The sequence below is a fragment of the Schistocerca nitens genome, chromosome 5 (assembly GCF_023898315.1).
Source record: "Schistocerca nitens isolate TAMUIC-IGC-003100 chromosome 5, iqSchNite1.1, whole genome shotgun sequence".
In the NCBI taxonomy this organism is placed as follows: domain Eukaryota; kingdom Metazoa; phylum Arthropoda; class Insecta; order Orthoptera; family Acrididae; genus Schistocerca; species Schistocerca nitens.
In genome coordinates, this window is record NC_064618.1 from 488,673,775 (window position 1) to 488,693,430 (window position 19,656).

Consider the following 19,656-nt stretch of genomic DNA (forward strand, 5'->3'; position numbering starts at 1 on the left):
GGCAACAGTTTGTTGCGAAAGCTTGAATTTTCTGTGTGTGTTTGTGTTTGTTTGTGTGTCTATCGACCTGCCAGCGCTTTCGTTCGGTAAGTCACATCATCTTTGTTTTTAGATATATTTTTCCCACGCGGAATGTTTCCCTCTATTATATTGATAGTATAATTGGTATGATGTCAACTTTATCCTGATGCCACATGTCTTTGACTTCCTCAGCCAGTTGGATGTATTTTTCAATTTTTTCTCCTGTTTTCTTTTGTATATTTGTTGTATTGGGTATGGATATTTCGATTAGTTGTGCTAATTTCTTCTTTTTATTGGTGAGTATGATGTCAGGTTTGTTATGTGGCGTTGTTTTATCTGTTATAATGGTTCTGTTCCAGTATAATTTGTATTCATCATTCTCCAGTACATTTTGTGGTGCATACTTGTATGTAGGAACTTGTTGTTTTAAAAGTTTATGTTGTAAGGCAAGCTGTTGATGTATTATTTTTGCGACATTGTCATGTCTTCTGGGGTATTCTGTATTTGCTAGTATTGTACATCCGCTTGTGATGTGATCTACTGTTTCTATTTGTTGTTTACAAAGTCTGCATTTATCTGTTGTGGTATTGGGAACTTTAATAATATGCTTGCTGTAATACCTGGTGTTTATTGTTTGATCCTGTATTGCAATCATGAATCCTTCTGTCTCACTGTATATATTGCCTTTTCTTAGCCATGTGTTGGATGCGTCTTGATCGATGTGTGGCTGTGTTAGATGATACGGGTGCTTGCCATGAAGTGTTTTCTTTTTCCAATTTACTTTCTTCGTATCTGTTGATGTTATGTGATCTAAAGGGTTGTAGAAGTGGTTATGATAGCCGATGTATTTATATGAGTGATTGCCTTGTGTATTTTGCTAGTTTCTGCTCGCTCTAGAAAGAATTTTCTTAAATTGTCTACCTGTCCATAATGTAGGTTTTTTATGTCGATAAATCCCCTTCCTCCTTCCTTTCTGCTTAATGTGAATCTTTCTGTTGCTGAATGTATGTGATGTATTCTATATTTGTGGCATTGTGATCGTGTAAGTGTATTGAGTGCTTCTAGGTCTGTGTTACTCCATTTCACTACTCCAAATGAGTAGGTCAATATTGGTATGGCATAAGTATTTATAGCTTTTGTCTTGTTTCTTGCTGTCAATTCTGTTTTCAGTATTTTTGTTAGTCTTTGTCTATATTTTTCTTTTAGTTCTTCTTTAATATTTGTATTATCTATTCCTATTTTTTGTCTGTATCCTAGATATTTATAGGCATCCGTTTTTTCCATCGCTTCTATGCAGTCGCTGTGGTTATCCAATATGTAATCTTCTTGTTTAGTGTGTTTTCCCTTGACTATGCTATTTTTCTTACATTTGTCTGTTCCATTTGTCTGTTATACCATTGCTGAATCCTTCTGTTATCTTTAGTAATTGGTTGAGTTGTTGATTTGTTGCTGCCAGTAATTTTAGATCATCCATGTATAGCAAATGTGTGATTTTGTGTGGGTATGTTCCATTATTATTATTATTATTATTATTATCATCATTATTATTCCAATTTCAAAAAAGAGTAAATAATGATTATAATATGGAATTACATGCACCCACCAAAGCTGACAACGAAGAAAGATAGAGAATTTAAGGGGGATAATAATGTTATGTGGTGGGAAGGAAATGACATGAAACTAAAAATTATTGGAGACTGTGGATGTGGGGAAAGAAATCACAGGAGATAAAGCTGAGACAAGTTGTGATAGGTTTCCACTAGTTGTAACTAATGTCATCTTGCAAAGTCACAACAGTAAAATGTCTACTTGGAAGAAACCAGAAGACACTGTAGAAGTTTGTTTCACAACAATGACAGAAAGGGAGATATGAACCACATAATGAATACTAATTTCAATCAGGAACTAGCAGTGACAAATGGGGGTTGAAATTCAGAAGATAGAAACAGAGATGCTGTGCAAACCTAGAACCAGTGTCTAATTCATGTGGTGAAAAAGAAGATAATGAGAAATAAAATGGGGGAAAAAACAAACATGACATTACAAGTGAAATATGACAAATTAAAGAAGATTTACTTGAAGTTGAAAATCTCTGAGACAACAAATACTGCAATAAACAAATTAAGCAGAGAAATGGCAAAATGGAAGTTGATTTTCTTTTTAATCACTAAGTAGTGGCATATTTTCATATATAGGGGGTGATGAAAGAGTTTCCATTTGAAGGTGTTACAGTCCAGAATCAGTATGCCAAACAGGCAAAATCACTGTGAGCACTGATCCAATCATTCCACTGAAGCACCGGGTTGAAGAAGCCTATTAGGTAAAACATTGTGTCCTGCTGCATGAAGAAGTCTCTAACTGCCTGCTGCACATCCTTATCAGACAGGAAACGTTGAACCTACAAGCCGTTTTTTAGGGAACCGAAAGGGCAATAATCACATGGGGAGAGATCAGGACTCTCGGGCGGGTGCTTGGGCATCACCCACTTGAGTTGGTGTAACTTCTGAGTAACTCTCTGATTGAATGACATCTTGTACTGAACTGCAATCGGCACAGAACTTGGTGCACCATTCCACAACGACAGTTTTCAACAGACATGTTGCCACACACAGTCTTCATTTTTCAATGGATGCTCACTGCTGCTTGTCCTTTGGCATACACCCCCCCCCCCAAAAAAAAAAAAAAAAAAAAAAAAAAAAAAAAAAAAAAAAAAAAAAAAAAACACACACACACACACACACACACACACACACACACACAGCACTCTGGTCCTATTTGGATGCATTTGGTAATAGTTTCATCACAGTTCAAGTTTCCACATTTACCGTGCACACATCAGCATGACATGAATTCCATGCTAATCCCTTGCTTACATGTGGGTACTTATATACCTGTATCATGGTCGCACTATGTTACATATAAGCTGCAGCAACACGCTCAAATGGAAACCTTTTGATTGCCCCTTATAAATGGACTAACAGAAGTAAAATTAATAATAATTGAGTTCTATACATTATTCATTTGCTATGTAACACATTATGTAATTATATTAACTAGCCAATTACAAACCTGTCCATAGCCATTAAGAGCTAATTCATCATCCAAGATTGAGAGCTTCACAATATATGGATTTGCTGCTTCATGCTTTCTGTAATTCACAAGCAATGTCAACAAGAGCACTGCATCATGGCCATGTTGGGCTCTTGTGCTAGGGTCACATAATAACTATAAATAAAAATTTGAAAATTTTTTAAAAGTCATTAAAATACAATAATGTTGGGTATAATCATAAACTAAAGCTTATCAAACATTACCTGAATCAAGGCTTCAAATATGCTGTTGATCATAACATATTCAAGGAGTGTATTTTGACTGACATTGTCCGTACCCGTGACAAGAACAAGCAACAGCTTCAGACAAAGGGCTTTAAGACTAGATGAGTAATCACCTAAAGTAAATAACAATTATTACTATTATAATAATGTCAGAAAAAAATTAATCTAATAAATGTTGTGATGTAATTCAGCCTAATGAACATTATGAACTCTCTGATACTGGTGGATATCAAACATTTCATTTGTGCAACAATAACCTCATGCAAAACTATTTTCGTACAGCTATTTCACATGAAACTGTGTAAATATTATTACCACTACATTCTGTTAACTTTATGTTACAAATATGTACCAGCTAATCTTCACTCACAATGTAAATAATTAGATTTTTTGCCTACAAACACGATCACTGTTCTCTCATTTTGCAGGAAGAGTAACTCTAAGAGGGAGTTGTGTGAAGTCATTTGTATAGGGTAGACAAGTTATGTATTTATGTGAGATTTGTAGTTTATGGGAACAGATGGAAGTTATTTTTGTTTAAGTCGTTAAAGAATACAGAAATTAAAAAAAAACTGAATGTCTATTATTTCCATCAAACTTTTACATATGTAGTTTCAGATTTCTACACACACAAAAATCCTGAAACAATAATCACATTCTGAATACAATGAAGCAAACATATAAAACCCGTTAAGTAGCAGATACAAAACTAAACCAAGGTGCGCACATCCACTTTTAAAATTCCCCAAACTGATATACACCTGTAATCAGACTTGTCAATGGTGGCTTCACGTTTTACTGAAAGTGGCTTGTTATACTGCATAGAGATACACGAATATGGTAAAGACATTTGGGTGTAGAAATAAGATCTGTGATAAAAAACCGTTTTGTCTGATTCCATTATTTATATCACAGGAAATTCCACTGGAAGCAACAGACAAAGTTTGGTGTATAATGTCAATGAATCCTGTTGTTTTCAGTATTATTCAGCTGTAATATAACAATTATTCCTACGACACTTACACAGTTAAAGCTAGATTGATTAATTTATGCTGTCAATTAAAACTTAGGAGAAATATAGACATGTAAAGAAAGTGTCCATGGGTAATAATACAAATGGAAAACAACGTTCATATGAAGTTTCACAGGTGACAGATACTTATAAAAATGTTAGACACAGTTTTCAGTAACCTGGTAGACATATATAAAGGAATTCCAAATGAAGACAGATTGGCATCACTACACAGGGTTTTGAGTATAAAGATTATTTACAGACATTTAGCATACAATGGATTTCAGAGATTAGCGTGAATTCAACAACTACATTTTTACAATCTTTGTGGATTTATTCACAGACCATGACAGGATCCACCTGATGAGCTAACAAAGTAATTGTCAGGGAACATGGAGTACAAAAGGGGTTAATGGGGATGTTAAGATTGTGCTTCACGAATTTCATTAAAAGCTAAATGGAACTATGAAATTTGTCAATACAAATGGAAGAACACAGATGTCAGCATATGCAGATAATACTGCAGTCCTTTTGAAATATGGTAAATAAAATAAGCTGGCATAGCTGACCACATCCTCCCCGTAAGTGATTCCCATGCAATATCATCACAACTGTATATTAAATGTGTGACTGTAAAACAAAGGAACAGTTGTCTTTGTCATAACTACTGTGGAGATAACTTCTGAATGTATCAAAATTGGCATAATTGGTCTTACCAATCAAAAAGTTATTGCAATGATCCAGTAGTGTTTGCATTAGCTGTTCAGCAGTTTCAAAACCCATGAGAACATTGATGACATCAATTCCATATTCTCCAGATGTTTTCTTGTATATACTGTGGATGACCGCACATAATGTCTAAAAACAAATAATCACAATTTTTACAGCATTAGAATGAAATAATAAAAAAAAGAGTATCTATTCTGGATTATGCTGAAGTACAAAGTACAACATCTATTATTATTATTGCTTCTCACAATATGACTGAAACAAACCTGTAGTGAGTAGACAACACGGATGTTATGTTCATGGTCTAATGTTGCAATGCACTTTTGAAAAAGTGTATTTATATTGTCTTTAAGTGCCACCAATTGTTCACCACTTAATTTTTGAATTTCAGCTTCTAAATGTGAAACCTGAAACAAAAAATTGACCATATTTTATATGAACCATATTATGGGCTACAGTAGCTTCAGTTAAACTGACTACTGTCTTTTATTATGGGCAACCAACAAACACCAGTTCAATTATAGTACTGAAGAATCTCATGAAAAGAGCTTGGTGTTATTTGACAGTTTAGTTATGGAAAGCAGTATACATTTAAAAGTCAATGAGCTATGAAAAGTATTACATACACACAGTAAGTGTTATGGAAAACAGTATACACAGTCACTGAGCTATGAAAAGTATTAAATATACAGAGTAGGACCACGTAATGCAGCATTAGTGCAAAGCACAACTAATTTTTATGAAATGTGTGCAAGGTTCAACTTGTTTGGTACTGTTACAGAGGAAACTTGTTTCCTTTGTTCCTTATCTACTAAGTAGCTAGAGGAAGCTAAGCGTATGTGAAGAAAATGGTTCAAATGGCTCTGAGCACTATGCGACTTAACTTCTGAGGTCATCAGTCACCTAGAACTTAGAACTAATTAAACCTAACTAACATAAGTGTTATAACCTTTAATCACTAATAATTTGCGTGGATATGCACAAGTAGAAACACTAGCGGGTTACATACTCCTAACTCCATATCTGTCATGCGACTGCCGTGCCGTGACATGCGGCCGGCGCCGTTCATAGCCAGGTGGCGCTCCCGCGCTCGGCCGAGCTGCGGAGCGCCTCTATCACCGTGTTCGCATACTGACGTAGCGGCACTTTTAAATGTCGTGGCACTGTCACAACACTTTTCCCCCCTTGAAAAAAAACACTCACTTCCTTGGAGACACGGACAGTGCGGAGACATCCATGGCCTCTTGGGAGGCCCCGAGAAGATCCCGCGGAGAAACATGAGAGTATGGTCGAAAGTGTCCAGGACGGAAGCTTGCGCGTGGAACGTGCCTCCTGGACGAGATGATGGGTGAAAACTCCGGAGCAGCATCCATAGGTGTCGTGGACCTGGGGGTGTGCTCCACCGAGATGGGTCCCGGAGAACGCGGCGTCGCGACTGGGGCCGGTTCCGGCGTACCCGGAAGCGGTAGCGACGTCGGCGGCAGCAACACACCCGGAAGATCGGCAGCAGCGACAGGACTGGCTTCTCGGGCTGGTGGAGTCGAAAGAAGGGGCGGTGGCACCGGCGTGGCCACCACTCGTGGGCGCATCTGGTCGTAATTGCGAACAAACATGCCGTCGTCCATACGTATTTCACAAAGCCGGCGGCCGCGAAGAGCCTGGACCACCCCTGGAATCCATTTAGGGCGAGATCCATACCCCCGTGCCCACACGTCGGCGCCCACCGGGTATTTTCCCGCACTAGGGGACACAGTACAAGGCCTGACAGGGTGAAGCAGGTGCAGTAGAGTGCGCGGTTGGCGGCCATGCAAGAGTTCAGCAGGGCTGCGATCACCCAGAGGCGTGAAGCGATAAGAACTCAGAAATTGCAACAGAGCGTCATCTGTGGAAAAATCACTAAGGAATTTTTTCAATTGGCTTTTGAAAGTGCGAACAAGGCACTCGACCTCCCCATTCGATTGCAGTTGGAAGGGCGGTGCTGTAACATGATGAATCCCTTGTCCAGTACAAAAATCACGGAAGGCCTGCGAAGAGAACTGAGGGCCATTGTCCGTGACAATCGTGGATGGAAGACCTTCTAGCGCAAAGATTTTGGACAAAGCCAGCGTCGTCGCCGCAGTGGTGGGCGACGGACATCGAACAACAAACGGAAACTTCGAGAAGGCATCAATCAACAGTAGCCAATAAGTGCCGAGGAAGGGGCCGGCAAACTCAGCGTGCATGCGTTCCCACGGCTGCGCCGGATCAGGCCACAGAGAGGGCATAGTACGAGGTGCAGCCAGTTGTTGAACACACTGATCACACGCAGCGACCGTGTGGGCGATGTCCGAATCAATACCGGGCCAATAAATGTGCCTGCGGGCCAGGGACTTAGTCCGAGAAATCCCCCAATGGCCTTCATGCAATAATTTGAGAAAAAGCTTTGCGAAGAGAGGCTGGCACCATGACCCGTGGAGATGCGCTATCCGTGGCCAGAAGAACAACACCCTCACGAACAGACAGACGAAGGCGCAAGGCATGGTAGTTGCGAAGGGGATCCGATGCCCGGCCCTTGGTCCTGTCCGGCCAACCCCGTTGAACAAAACCGATCACCTGACGCAGGACCGGGTCCCGCGCAGTAGCCGACGCGACCTGCGAACCTATAAGTGGAAAACCCTCGACCGCACGACGTTCTTCCTCATCAATGTGGAAACAGAGTAGTTCATCTCGATCGAAAACCGGGTCGGGGCCCATCGGCAAACGCGACAACGCGTCAGCGTTGGCGTGCTGGGCCGTGGGGCGATAGTGAATCTCATAGTGAAAACGAGACAAGTATAAGGCCCAACGTTGCAGGCGGTGAGCTGCCTTATCCGGAAGCAACGCCGAGGGGCTGAACAGAGAGACCAGCGGCTTGTAGTCGGTGATGAGGTGAAACTTAGCACCATACAAAAAAACGCTGAACTTTTTTAGAGCATAAATGATAGCGAGCGCCTCCTTTTCGATTTGAGAGTAACGCCGTTGGGCATCGTTGAGGGTCTTGGAAGCGTAGGCGATGGGTCGTTCCGACCCATCCTCATACCGATGGGCGAGAACAGCCCCTAGGCCATACTGTGATGCGTCAGTCGCCAGAACCAAGTGCTGACCCGGACGGAATGTGGCAAGACAAGGCGCCAACTGCAAATGAGCCTTCAGGCGGACAAAAGCCTGCTCACACACATCGGACCAACAGAAAGGAGCGTTTTTGCGTAACAGCTGATGCAGAGGATGAGCCACTGCCGCCGCAGATGGAATGAATTTGTGATAATAAGCAGCCTTGCCGAGAAACGCCTGAAGTTCCTTGACCGTGGACGGCCGGGGTAGAGTGGTAATGGCCGCAACGTGCTGTCGTAGAGAACTTATACCCTCACGGGACAAGTGGAAACCAAGATACACAATGGAGGGTTGGAAAAACTGTGACTTGTCCAGATTGCACTTCAACCCAGCTGAATGCAGGACCCGAAACAGTGAACGCAAATTGCGAAGGTGCTCCTCAGTGGAGGCCCCCGTGACAACAATGTCATCCAGGTAGTTGATGCAGCCGGGAACGGAAGCCGTGAGCTGTTCCAAAAACCGCTGAAAAATGGCTGGCGCGCTAGGGACGCCAAATGGTAACCGCTGGTACTGATACAACCCACAAGGAGTGTTGATGAGAAATTCCTTGGAAGACGCATCCAATGGCAACTGATGGTACACCTCCGATAAGTCAAGTTTGGAAAAGAACTGGCCCCCAGCGAGCTTGGTAAATAACTCCTCAGGACGGGGAAGAGGATAAGTGTCAATGAGGCTCTGAGCGTTGACAGTGGCTTTAAAATCACCACACAATCGCAGACTCCCGTTTGGTTTAGGAACCACCACGATGGGCGATGCCCATTCGCTGGAGGTAACAGGAAGGAGAATCCCTGAAGCTGTTAACCTGTCGATCTCAGCCTTGACAGGCGCACGCAACGCCATCGGAATAGGGCGTGCCCGGAAAAACTTAGGGCGAGCTGTAGGTTTAAGAGTAATGTGGGCTTCAAAATCCTTGGCCCGACCCAGACCAGCAGAGAACACGGACGAGAATTCAGAACACAATCCATCCAGTTGTTGATACGGAATATCCTCAGATATGAGGTGCACATCATCATTAATGGAGAACCCGAACAACTGGAAAGCATCATAACCGAACAGGTTTTCCATTCCCGCATGATCCACCACATAAAACGTGAGGGGCCTAACAACAGACTTGTAGGCAGTGGAAGCATCAAACTGGCCAACGATAGGAATTGTCTGCTTATTATAAGTTCGCAGATTGCGCGTAACGGGAGACAAGGGAGGGGAGCGCAACTCCAAATACGTGCGAGAATTAATGAGAGTTACTGCAGAGCCCGTGTCCACTTGCATGCGAATGTCTTTATCCACAACACGAACAGTAACAAACAACTTATTTGTTTGAGAAAGCACACAGTTAACATCCATGTCCGACGCCTCGTCCTCGTCGACAGGAGCTTTAGGGGACTGACACACAGAAGCAATGTGGCCTTTTTTCCTACAGGAATTACACGTGGCCCAACGTTTTGGACACGCGGCCCTGTCATGCTGTACGAAACAATGTGGACAAGAAGGAAATGCGGAACGAACCTGCTTCTGTGGTTGCTGTTTTCGCTGCGAGCGTGGTGGCCCCACGCGACGTTGTTGACGAGAGTGAACCGCCGCCACATCGTCGTTCCCCTGTGAAACAGGCAAATTGTCCGCGTCGAAAGCGGGCTGTACAGCGCCCACATCACACCACCCGTCTATTTGCGCACCAGCAACGTGAGACACTTCAAAAGATTGAGCGATGCTGAGAACTTCCGACAACGACGGGTTTGGCAGTTGTAAGGCACGTTGCCAAACTTCTTTATCAGGAGCAAGCCGTAGAATAGCGTCCCGAACCATTGAATCAGCATAAGACTCATGATGAGTGTCCGTGACAAACTGACATTTCCTACTCAGACCGTGTAATTCCGCCGCCGAAGCCCGGTAAGATTGATGGGGCTGTTTACGACACCGGTAGAACGCCACGCGGGTGGCAACGACGTGGGTGTTTTTTCGGTAATAGTTAGACAATAAGTCACACATTTCTTGGAAGGACAGAGAGGCAGGTTGCCGCAGAGGGGCTAACTGAGATAGCAGCTGATAGATCCGAGGGGAAATCCACGATAGAAATAACGACTTACACATAGGAGCGTTGACAACGCCGAAAGCCAAGAAGTGTTGCCGCAAACGTTTCTCATAATCCTCCCAGTCTTCAGCGGCCTTGTCGTAAGGAGGGAACGGAGGCGGAGAAGAGGAAGACAGACGATGAGTAAGCGACGTCGACAACGCCTGAATAGCAGCCGTCAGCTGTGTTTGTTATTCAATGAGCGCTTGCATAAGCTGTTCCATGTCTGCCCCGACACGAACACCCAAGTCCACAACGCAGGAAAAAAAATATCCGACCTCGTCGCCAAAATGTTATAACCTTTAATCACTAATAATTTGCGTGGATATGCACAAGTAGAAACACTAGCGGGTTACATACTCCTAACTCCGTATCTGTCATTCGACTGCCGTGCCGTGACATGCGGCCGGCGCCGTTCATAGCCAGGTGGCGCTCCCGCGCTCGGCCGAGCTGCGGAGCGCCTCTATCGCCGTGTTCGCGTACTGATGTAGCGGCACTTTTAAATGTCGTGGCACTGTCACAACACTAAGGACATCACACAAAGCCATGCCCGAGGCAGGATTCGAACCTGCGACCATAGCGGTCGCTCGGCTCCAGACTGTAGTGCCTAGAACTGTACAGCCACTCCGGCCAGCCGTATGAGAAGATACAATCTACAAAACTAAAAATGTATCCAAGAATCCCAATGAACTGTGCCTTACATGGTATTGTGTGGTAATGGAAAAAAAAAAAAAATTCATCATCAGAGTTAATGATGACTCCTTACTACAATTTGAGGTGGCAGGATTACTATCTCACTCCCCTCTCAATAAATCCATATAGGGCTATTACATGAAAATAGATATTAATTAACTAGTGGAAGTTAAAGGATTCTCAGCAAATTAGTGCATGAAAAGATATGGTTCATAAAGGAGCCCATACAATACAATGTAGAGAGCCACTTGACAGCTCTAGTCAACAAAAGTGGGGTAGAGTTCAAGGAAGTGATTGTAATGGATTCTACACAAACTTTTGCCTATGAGCCCATAACAAGGCAGATCTTCTTGAGAAAAAAATTATGGAAATTACTGAACACAGTGATGTTGTGTCAGAAAAAGCCATTGTGAGTGACATTTCATTAACTGTGTCAACAGGCATAATATCTAAGTGAAGAGACTCATACAAAACACTTGTTATTGAGATAAATTGTGACAGTTAAAATAACAAACATGTTTCATGCAATTTCTAAATATGTGTTTGACTGATTTTTCTAGACTAACAGAAATATACTGAGGTATGAAGGGGGGAAGTTAAATGCTTAACTTCCCATCAAGGAGATCATTACACATTACAGTCAAAGCACAAGCTATGGGCATATGGAAGAAAATCAGCTGTGTCCTTATCAAAGGCAATATCCCATCATCCACCTTCAATAGTCTAAGGGAGACATCTAAATGTGAATGGTAAAAATACCACAAACTGTGTAGCCTGATATGTTGGCAGACTGAGTAATGCCATAACTCACAGTCAAAGTTGAGGAACAGTTCATTTATCAGAAAAATAGCATCCTATTACCACAGCACCAGATTGAACTTTCTGCACTTGGCCATCCTAACCAGTAGCATCTCTACTTGGGAAATGACGATGGAAGGAATTGGGGCCCATACATGGTAGTAAATGAGGCACTCCTTCAAAAGGAATAGAAACTAAATTCTCTGATAATTAAAGTTATATACAAGCCACAGAAAGACAAAAATTATCGCATCACATAATGAAAGTAGTAGTGTTATTGAAAATAAGTAGACTGGTGTGTAAAACATATGGACAAAAGTAACTTCTGCACAATCTGTCACTGCCAATTAACATAAATTGATGAAACTTGTACCACACATGGAAAGAACTGCTAAAATATAGCACAGAAGATAATTGAAAGAAATACACAAAGAGATGAACAAAAATGACACTTTTATTCAAAGACAATAATTACATTGATGCCACTGAAATTTATGATGGCCCCCTAGATATTGGAAAAAGTGGACATGGTTCTTAATAGGATGTGTAATCACTGCAGATGGCAATACAATGTCCTTATGGCAGGGCATTCTATTTTTCCATCAGCACTGTTGACAACTGCTGGATGGTCACTAGAACATGTGGACATGCTGCAATATATCTCCTCAACGCATCCCATGTGGGCTGATGGGGTTTAAGCCATGGAGGAATTGGCAGGCTACTCCATTCACTGAATATCCTCTTACTCAACTGAGAGCCAAGTGCACTCCTGAGATGAGCACGCAGCCCCGCTCCTCTTTGAACCAATCCCTATGCTCTTTGCATCATTGCAAATGATGCCTCTGAGGTGTGGGTGTCAATGGAACTCAACATACTGGTCATCTAGCAATGATATCAACCACATGCAGAATCTGTGCCACTGTGGAGCACGAGATTGTGTGCCTTGCAGTTCTGTTAAATGTGGTTGCAATTGTACCCCCTGTATGATGTGAATCCCTTCTTGCCTACTGAACAATGTAGCAGTCATCTGCTGCTGCAGTTGACTATTGATGACCACCTCCTCTTCTTAAGGCAGCAATACCTGTGGTTAGGAACACTCTCCATACACATGAAACAATGTTGTGCACAGCAGCAAACTCCTACACCCTTCATTCAGTTTCCCGATGATTGTTCCTTGTCTGAAGTTATTCAAATGTTGTTACAGAGCTGTGATGTCACGGAGACCACCACACACTGCGACATAACTACTTCTTAACTAACATACACTGTCTTTTCCCATTCCTTCAACTGAATCATTTTGGAGTGTCAGCTGCATTTGGTTCTCTACTACCTTTGACCTCATACCATGTGTCATACCCAGCTGTCTGTGCATGACTGGGAGACCTCTGGCAACATGTTCACACACTTTCATTCAATTCCACCAAGTGATTAATACATCTTATGTTACTTTACCTGTCTTGCCCTTAAGTTTTGCAGAGCAGTATAAGTAAGTTATATGTGTGTGTGTGTGTGTGTGTGTGTGTTTTGTTTTTACACTTAAAAATATAGAACATCTCACAAGCTCACACACTCATACATCTGAAGATGAGCAGTGCCTGCCCATAGTTTTTGTTTACTATTTCCATCACGGAATCTCCATTATTCTAATATATCACATTTCACTCACTTTTGGTTTCAGAAGAAAAAATTCTTCCCAAAAATTTGTATTTCCCACAGTTGGATCTTCTCCCTGGAAAAAAAATTTCAGTTCCATGTTAAATCGGCTACCGATTATTACCATGAGCACTAATACTCATAAACTGACTAACCCATATCAAATAAATTAAGCGAATTTAAAAGAGAGGATCTCCTCAGAAAAAAAATAATTCCACCCACTGGTAGAGGACACAAAAAATTGAGTAAGAATTAAGGAAAGATGGAGGGGTGGAGATGATTGGAGGGGGATGAATTGGGGCTCAGGAGAGAGAAAGGAGTACAGGCTGAGGAGTGAGGCAGAAAGGGAGAGGGGTCTAGGGACGGATGGGGGGGGGGGGGGCAGTTGTCAAAAAGGAGGGTGGATTGAGCATGGAAAGACAGACTGTAATATGGATGGGGAAGCAATGTAGAAAGGCAAAAATGAGGTAAAAAGTAAAAAGGCTGAGCAAGAATTACTAGACTGATGGAGAGTGAATAGGGATTGAGGAGGGAAAGAGAAAGGTTACAATGTAAGGAGCTGGGTTAAGAAGGAAACAAATGAAAGCTTAGTGTGGTAGGTACAGGGGAGAGGGAAGGCTGAGTCTCACAACAACCATAAGGTAAGAAAATGGATGAAGCAAGAAAGGGATTGAGAGTAAAAGGTAGGATGTAGGGGGAGAGGGGTTGAGATGGCTGGTTGGTTGACTTGGGGAGTAAGGGCACCAAACTACAGGGTCAGCAGTCCCTTTTTCCTCATACAAACAGGTCTCGAGTTAAAAACAGTCCCAAAAGGAGTCAGCGAAGTTAAAAGGCATAAGACTACAGTAACCTCAAAACACACTGAAAGACAAGAATGACAGAAACTAACACAAAGGGGAAAACGTACACCAAAAGGAAAAAGTAATGGAAGGTATTAAAACAATATAGCAGATAGCCTGGGCTGGCTGATCACAAAATTAAAAAGGATGAGCCAGCCACTCTGCAACACACTAAAATCTCCAGCTTAAAAGATAAGGCGAGATGAACACACACAGGGAAAAGACAAACACCAAGGCAAGCAAAATGCACAGAAAGAGTAACGAAGAGGTGAAATGGAGGGAGGGTGGAGGCCACTCTAAGATTGTATGATAAAATCCTCTAAATCAGCTGTTGACGCATCAATGCCCAACACCAGGTAGCATTCTACGAAGGTTAAAAGCCCATCACAGAGCAGCTAAAATTGGGCAGTCCGCAGCTCATGGTCTTGTGGTTAGTGTTGCTGCCCCTGGATCATAGGGTCCCGGGTTCAATTCCCAGCCAGACTGGTGATTTTCTATGTCCGGGGACTGGATGTTTGTGTTGCCATCGTCATCATCATCATTTCTGACAGTGGTAAAACTGGACTGTTAAAAAAATGGGACTGTGTGCAAACTGGAACTTTGTATGGGTGCTGATGACCACGCAGTTGAGCGCCACACAAACCAAACATCAAAATTGGGCAGTCCAACAAAAGGTGGATGACAGTCACAGGGGAGCCACAGTGACATTGAGGTGGGTCCTGATGGATGTGGTGACCATGTGTTAGCTGAGTATGCCCAATGTGAAGCGCAGCAAAGGACAACAGAGTCCCTGCAAGTGGCTCGCATGGATGACCACTGCACGTTGGTTGTCTTCTTGGTAACAGAGAGTTTATTTGGTGTACTGAGGGTGCACTATTCAGTATCCTAGATAGTGAAAATTTTATGGCGGAAGACCAATCGGAGATCAGTTTCTGGCAGGTCGATCTCCAGAGTTGGTTTACCAGTAGGCTGTTTGGCCAGGCTGTCAGCAAGTTCATTGCCTAGTATCCTGACATGTCCTGGGGTCCAAATGAAGGTCACTGAACATCCACTACTGCCGAGGGCATAAACAGACTCCTGGATAATCATTACCAAAGGATGTAGAAGGAACGGTCACTGAACATCCACTATTGCCGAGGGCATAAACAGACTCCTGGATAATCATTACCAAAGGATGTAGGAGGAAGCACTGGTCGAGAGCTTGCAGACTGCTTAACACTTTGACCGCCAGCAGCATTTTCGTAAATTTTTCAGTTTGGCTGTGTCTTTTTTCCTTCGTGTTATTTTAAAAAATTAAGCTATTATATCTGATCACGAAGGAAATTGTAAGAAATCAGTATTAACCTGATAAACATGGTGTGATCAAATACGATGCACATGGCCCATTTTAAACTTAAAATGCAACTAGAAGCTTTATATGCCCATGTGCAGCACTTCTGATGCATACCCATATATCTGAGGAAGACATTATTGTTGGCAAATAAAAATGCCAACTAACTGCTACATAACTGCTTTAATTATCAAAATAAAAACTTCCATTTTAACACATTTGTGCATTACAGAAAAACAGTACATCACATGAAACTCCGAGGACAAATTTGGCATTTCAACGACCTCTGCTTGCTATATCTGATAGCAAGCTTTCGCCCACCTGCATTGGAGGGTTCCTGGTAACAGCCGTTCAAACTTTGTCTCACTGCAGTTTCAACCAGTTTGTGATTCCCATTCATTAGTGTCTCCTGAACACTGTCGATCCTGTGTAACCCATTTGTCTAATGGAAAGTAATGATACACATTTTTTTTGTCTTGTAATTTGAACATATAGAGCATGGGCATTTACAAGAGTAATACTGAATAGTAATTCATAAACCACTTTGCGGTACCACTTCACTGACTTCCTAAATCATGAGCCATAGGTTTTCTTTTGATCTGAAAGACCATTGAAGTGTTTGGCTGCATTGTAATCCACAACTGAATTTGGTTTTTTCACTTGACCTCTCCTTGTATTCTTTGCCACAAGTTCAGGTGTGTCCCTCACTGGGAAAAAAGACTTCCCTCTTATCAGGCAACTTTCCGACAACCATCTTTGTGTTGCTTTCCGCAACTGCCATTTCCCCTTCTTCAGTGTTTTTATAGTAATAGTTTTTGGATGTCTCCTTTTTTTGTGGAGAGTTCCCACCCAGATCAGTTTCTTTTTTGTTTTGTTTTTTTCCTAGGAGAACGAGTGCGAAGTTCACAGAAGCATAGAAGTTATCTACAAAGAGTGTTCTTCCAGAATTCAAAAGTGATTCCATTAACTTCAAAACAATTCTTGTTATTATGTCTATAGCAGTAATTTCATTCCACAATACACTTTAACATTCAAGGTATATCCACCTACAGTACACCCTTTGTGTAATTTCACTCTGTATTTTCCAGAAACGTAGTGACGAACGTGAAAACTCCCACGAAACTGAATCATTGTTTCATGGATACAAACAACTTCACCTGGAATGAAAGCTTGCTGGAATTTTGTGTTTATATGATTCACAAGATTTCTAATTTTGAACACCTTGTCATGTTCATCTATGTTTTCATTGCCACTAAAATGTATGCAATGGAACAACAAATCAAAACATATCTCGAAATGTAGTAGAAGACACCTGGTTTTTGTAAAGCGGATTCCTGCTCCAGTAATCCCCCACTCTTGGCTTATGATCAAGCCCCATCCACAACATAAGTCCCAACAATTTTCTCAAATCAACAGCACTTATATCACTCCCTAAAGTAAATCTTAATGACAGTAATAATGTCTCTGCAGTCATTCTGCTAATAATCTTTTTTTCAGCATAACATTTTGCTTCCTTCACTATGAAACTGCACATATCTTCATCAAGAAAAATTGTAAACTTCAATGGTATGAATGTTTGCAGCTAGATTGCCCAAAAGTGCATTGCCTACTCCACAGTTAGCAGATAGGCCCTAATACGTTTTTTTTTTTTTGTTGTTTTTTTTTTTTTTTTTTTTTTTTTTTTTTTTTTTTTTTTTTGCAGTTCCCTACACGTAAAACCATTTTACTTGTAAAGTAGGAATCCCACGAGTACAAGATGTCTCTGCAGGTGAAAGCTCACTTTCACTGTTTGCGTCAATGGAAGATGAAACTTCGTTTGCCCATTTGTGGCCACATCATTCGTAACTTGCATGTGTACCTTCTGTTTCTTCAGTGGAATTATTTCATCTTAACTGCTACTATTGCTAAAGGAAGGAGCACGATAGTCTGTGACAGAATTACAGCCACTTGCTAACAGTGCTCATGACCCCCTGTGTGATCGAATATGATGTACAAGGTGAAAACGGATAAACCGGTGTGCATCATATATAATGCAAATGGCGGTGAAAGTGTTAAGGAGTCACTACAGATGACCAAGGACTCACCTGCGCAGGAGCCGGTATGCTCCAAGAGTGCAATAGATGGCTATCAACTCTACAGAGAAAACACTGCAGCCATCTGGCAAGGAGTGCGGTTCAGTATGTCCAATGTAAACATAAGCGAAGCCAATAAGACTGTCGACCATTGATCCATTGGTGTAGACTATTTCTGAGCCCTGTAACTCACCGAGAAGAGAGAAAAATAGCTGGAGGAGAGCCCTAGGTGGAACTGACCCCTTTAGGCCTTGCACCAGACTCAGACAAAGTTGTGGCCAAGGCATGGATCACAATAACAGGAGAAAGGAAGAACCAGAAAATGACAGGAGGACAACAAACACTAAAATGGACAAAACAGGACAAGAAAACCACAGAGAGATGCAAGAAACATGGAGAAGAGACTAAAAACAAGAAAGCAGATTACTATGGCTGGCTGACCATGTGAATAAAAAAGCAGGAGCCAGCCACTCTGCAACACATTAAAACCTCCACCCTAAAAGCCCTAGGCTGGAGGACACAGAGGGACAAAGGACATGTGCTAAAACTCAGATCATATGATAAAACCCACACTCACAAAAACATAAAACTAAAACTGCTGTTGCGGCATTGTCGGCCAACACCGAAGGTAGGGTGCTGCGAAGGATAAAAGTCTACTGCAGAGCAGCTAAAAGTGGACAGTCCTGCAAGAGATGGACGACTGTCATTTGGGAGCCACAGCGACACTGAGGTGGGTCCTCACAACAGAGGAGGTAACCATGTGTGAGCCACATATGGCCAATGCCGAGCCGACAAAGGACAACTGATTCCCTGCGAGAAGCCTGCAGGGAAGACTTCCACACATTCGCAGTGTCCTTAATGACACGCAGTTTGTTGTGCATACTGTTATGCCAGTCCATCTCCCAAATCCGAAAAACCTTGCGGCGTAAGACAGAATACAGGTCAGTTTTAGAGATGCCCATCTCCAGGAGCAGTTTCCACATAGCCTGTTCGGCCAGCCTGTCAGCAAGTTTGTTGCCTGGGATTCCAACATGTCCTGGGGTCCACACAAACATCACTGAACGACTGGACCGTTCCAGGGCAGAGATGGACTCCTGGATGTTCACTACCGAAGGATGGTGAGGCTAACACTGGTCGACAGCTTGTAAGCTGCTCAGGGAGTCAGGACAGAGAAGAAATGACTCAGCAGAACAGGAACGGATGTACTGATGTGCACGAGATATGGCCACAACCTCTGCAGTGAATACACTGCAGCCAGTGGGCAAGGAATGCTGTTGAATATGGCCTCTGTGGACATAGGTGAAACCAACATTACCATGAGCCATCGAGCTGTCAGTGTAAACAACTTCAGAGCCCCGGAACACGTCAAGAATCGAAAGGAAGTGACAGTGGAGAGCGGCAGCATTTAACGGAGTCCTTGGGGCCATGAAAAAAGTCCAGCTGAAGCTTCAGCCGAGGTGTACACCATGGAAGTGTACGTGAATGGACCTCAAGTAGAGGTGATAAAGGGAAGCACTCCAATTCAGAGAGAAGGGATCGCACACGAACCGCAATCATGAGTCCTGACCTAAGCTGCCAATTCGGGAGATGAATTGCATCGGGAGGGAACAGGAGACAGTAATTCAGACGCTCAGGAAAACTATGAATGTGTGCAACATAACTGGCAAGTAGTTGCACACGTCAGATCCACACTGGGACTCCAGCCTCCACCAGGACACTGGTCACCAGACTCGTTCTAAAAGCTCCTGTCGCTAGAAGAATGCCACAATGGTGCACTAGGCTGAGTAAATGCAATGCTGAGGGCACCGCTGAACCGTAAACCAGACTCCCACAGTCAAGGCGGGATTGAACAAGGGCTCTGCAGAGCTGCAACAGCGTAGAGTGACCTGCACCCCAGTTGGTGCTGCTCAGGCAGCAGAGAGCATTGGGGTGCTGCCAGCACTCCTGCTTAAGCTGATGAAGGTGAGGTACCCAAAT

The 19,656-nt window shown here is 42.7% G+C and overlaps 1 protein-coding gene across 1 annotated transcript in view; it reads right to left on the reverse strand.

Moving 5' to 3' along the window:
• The window catches only part of LOC126260032 (armadillo-like helical domain-containing protein 3), a 118,741-nt gene that overhangs the window by 83,649 nt on the left and 15,436 nt on the right, over positions 1–19,656 (reverse strand). The window contains exons 3-7 of the mRNA XM_049957204.1: positions 13,452–13,514; positions 5,364–5,504; positions 5,085–5,226; positions 3,336–3,469; positions 3,091–3,246 (exon numbers count right to left, since the gene is read on the reverse strand). Of these exons, the coding sequence (XP_049813161.1) occupies positions 3,091–3,246; positions 3,336–3,469; positions 5,085–5,226; positions 5,364–5,504; positions 13,452–13,514 (636 nt within the window). The remainder of the gene's footprint in view (positions 1–3,090; positions 3,247–3,335; positions 3,470–5,084; positions 5,227–5,363; positions 5,505–13,451; positions 13,515–19,656) is intronic.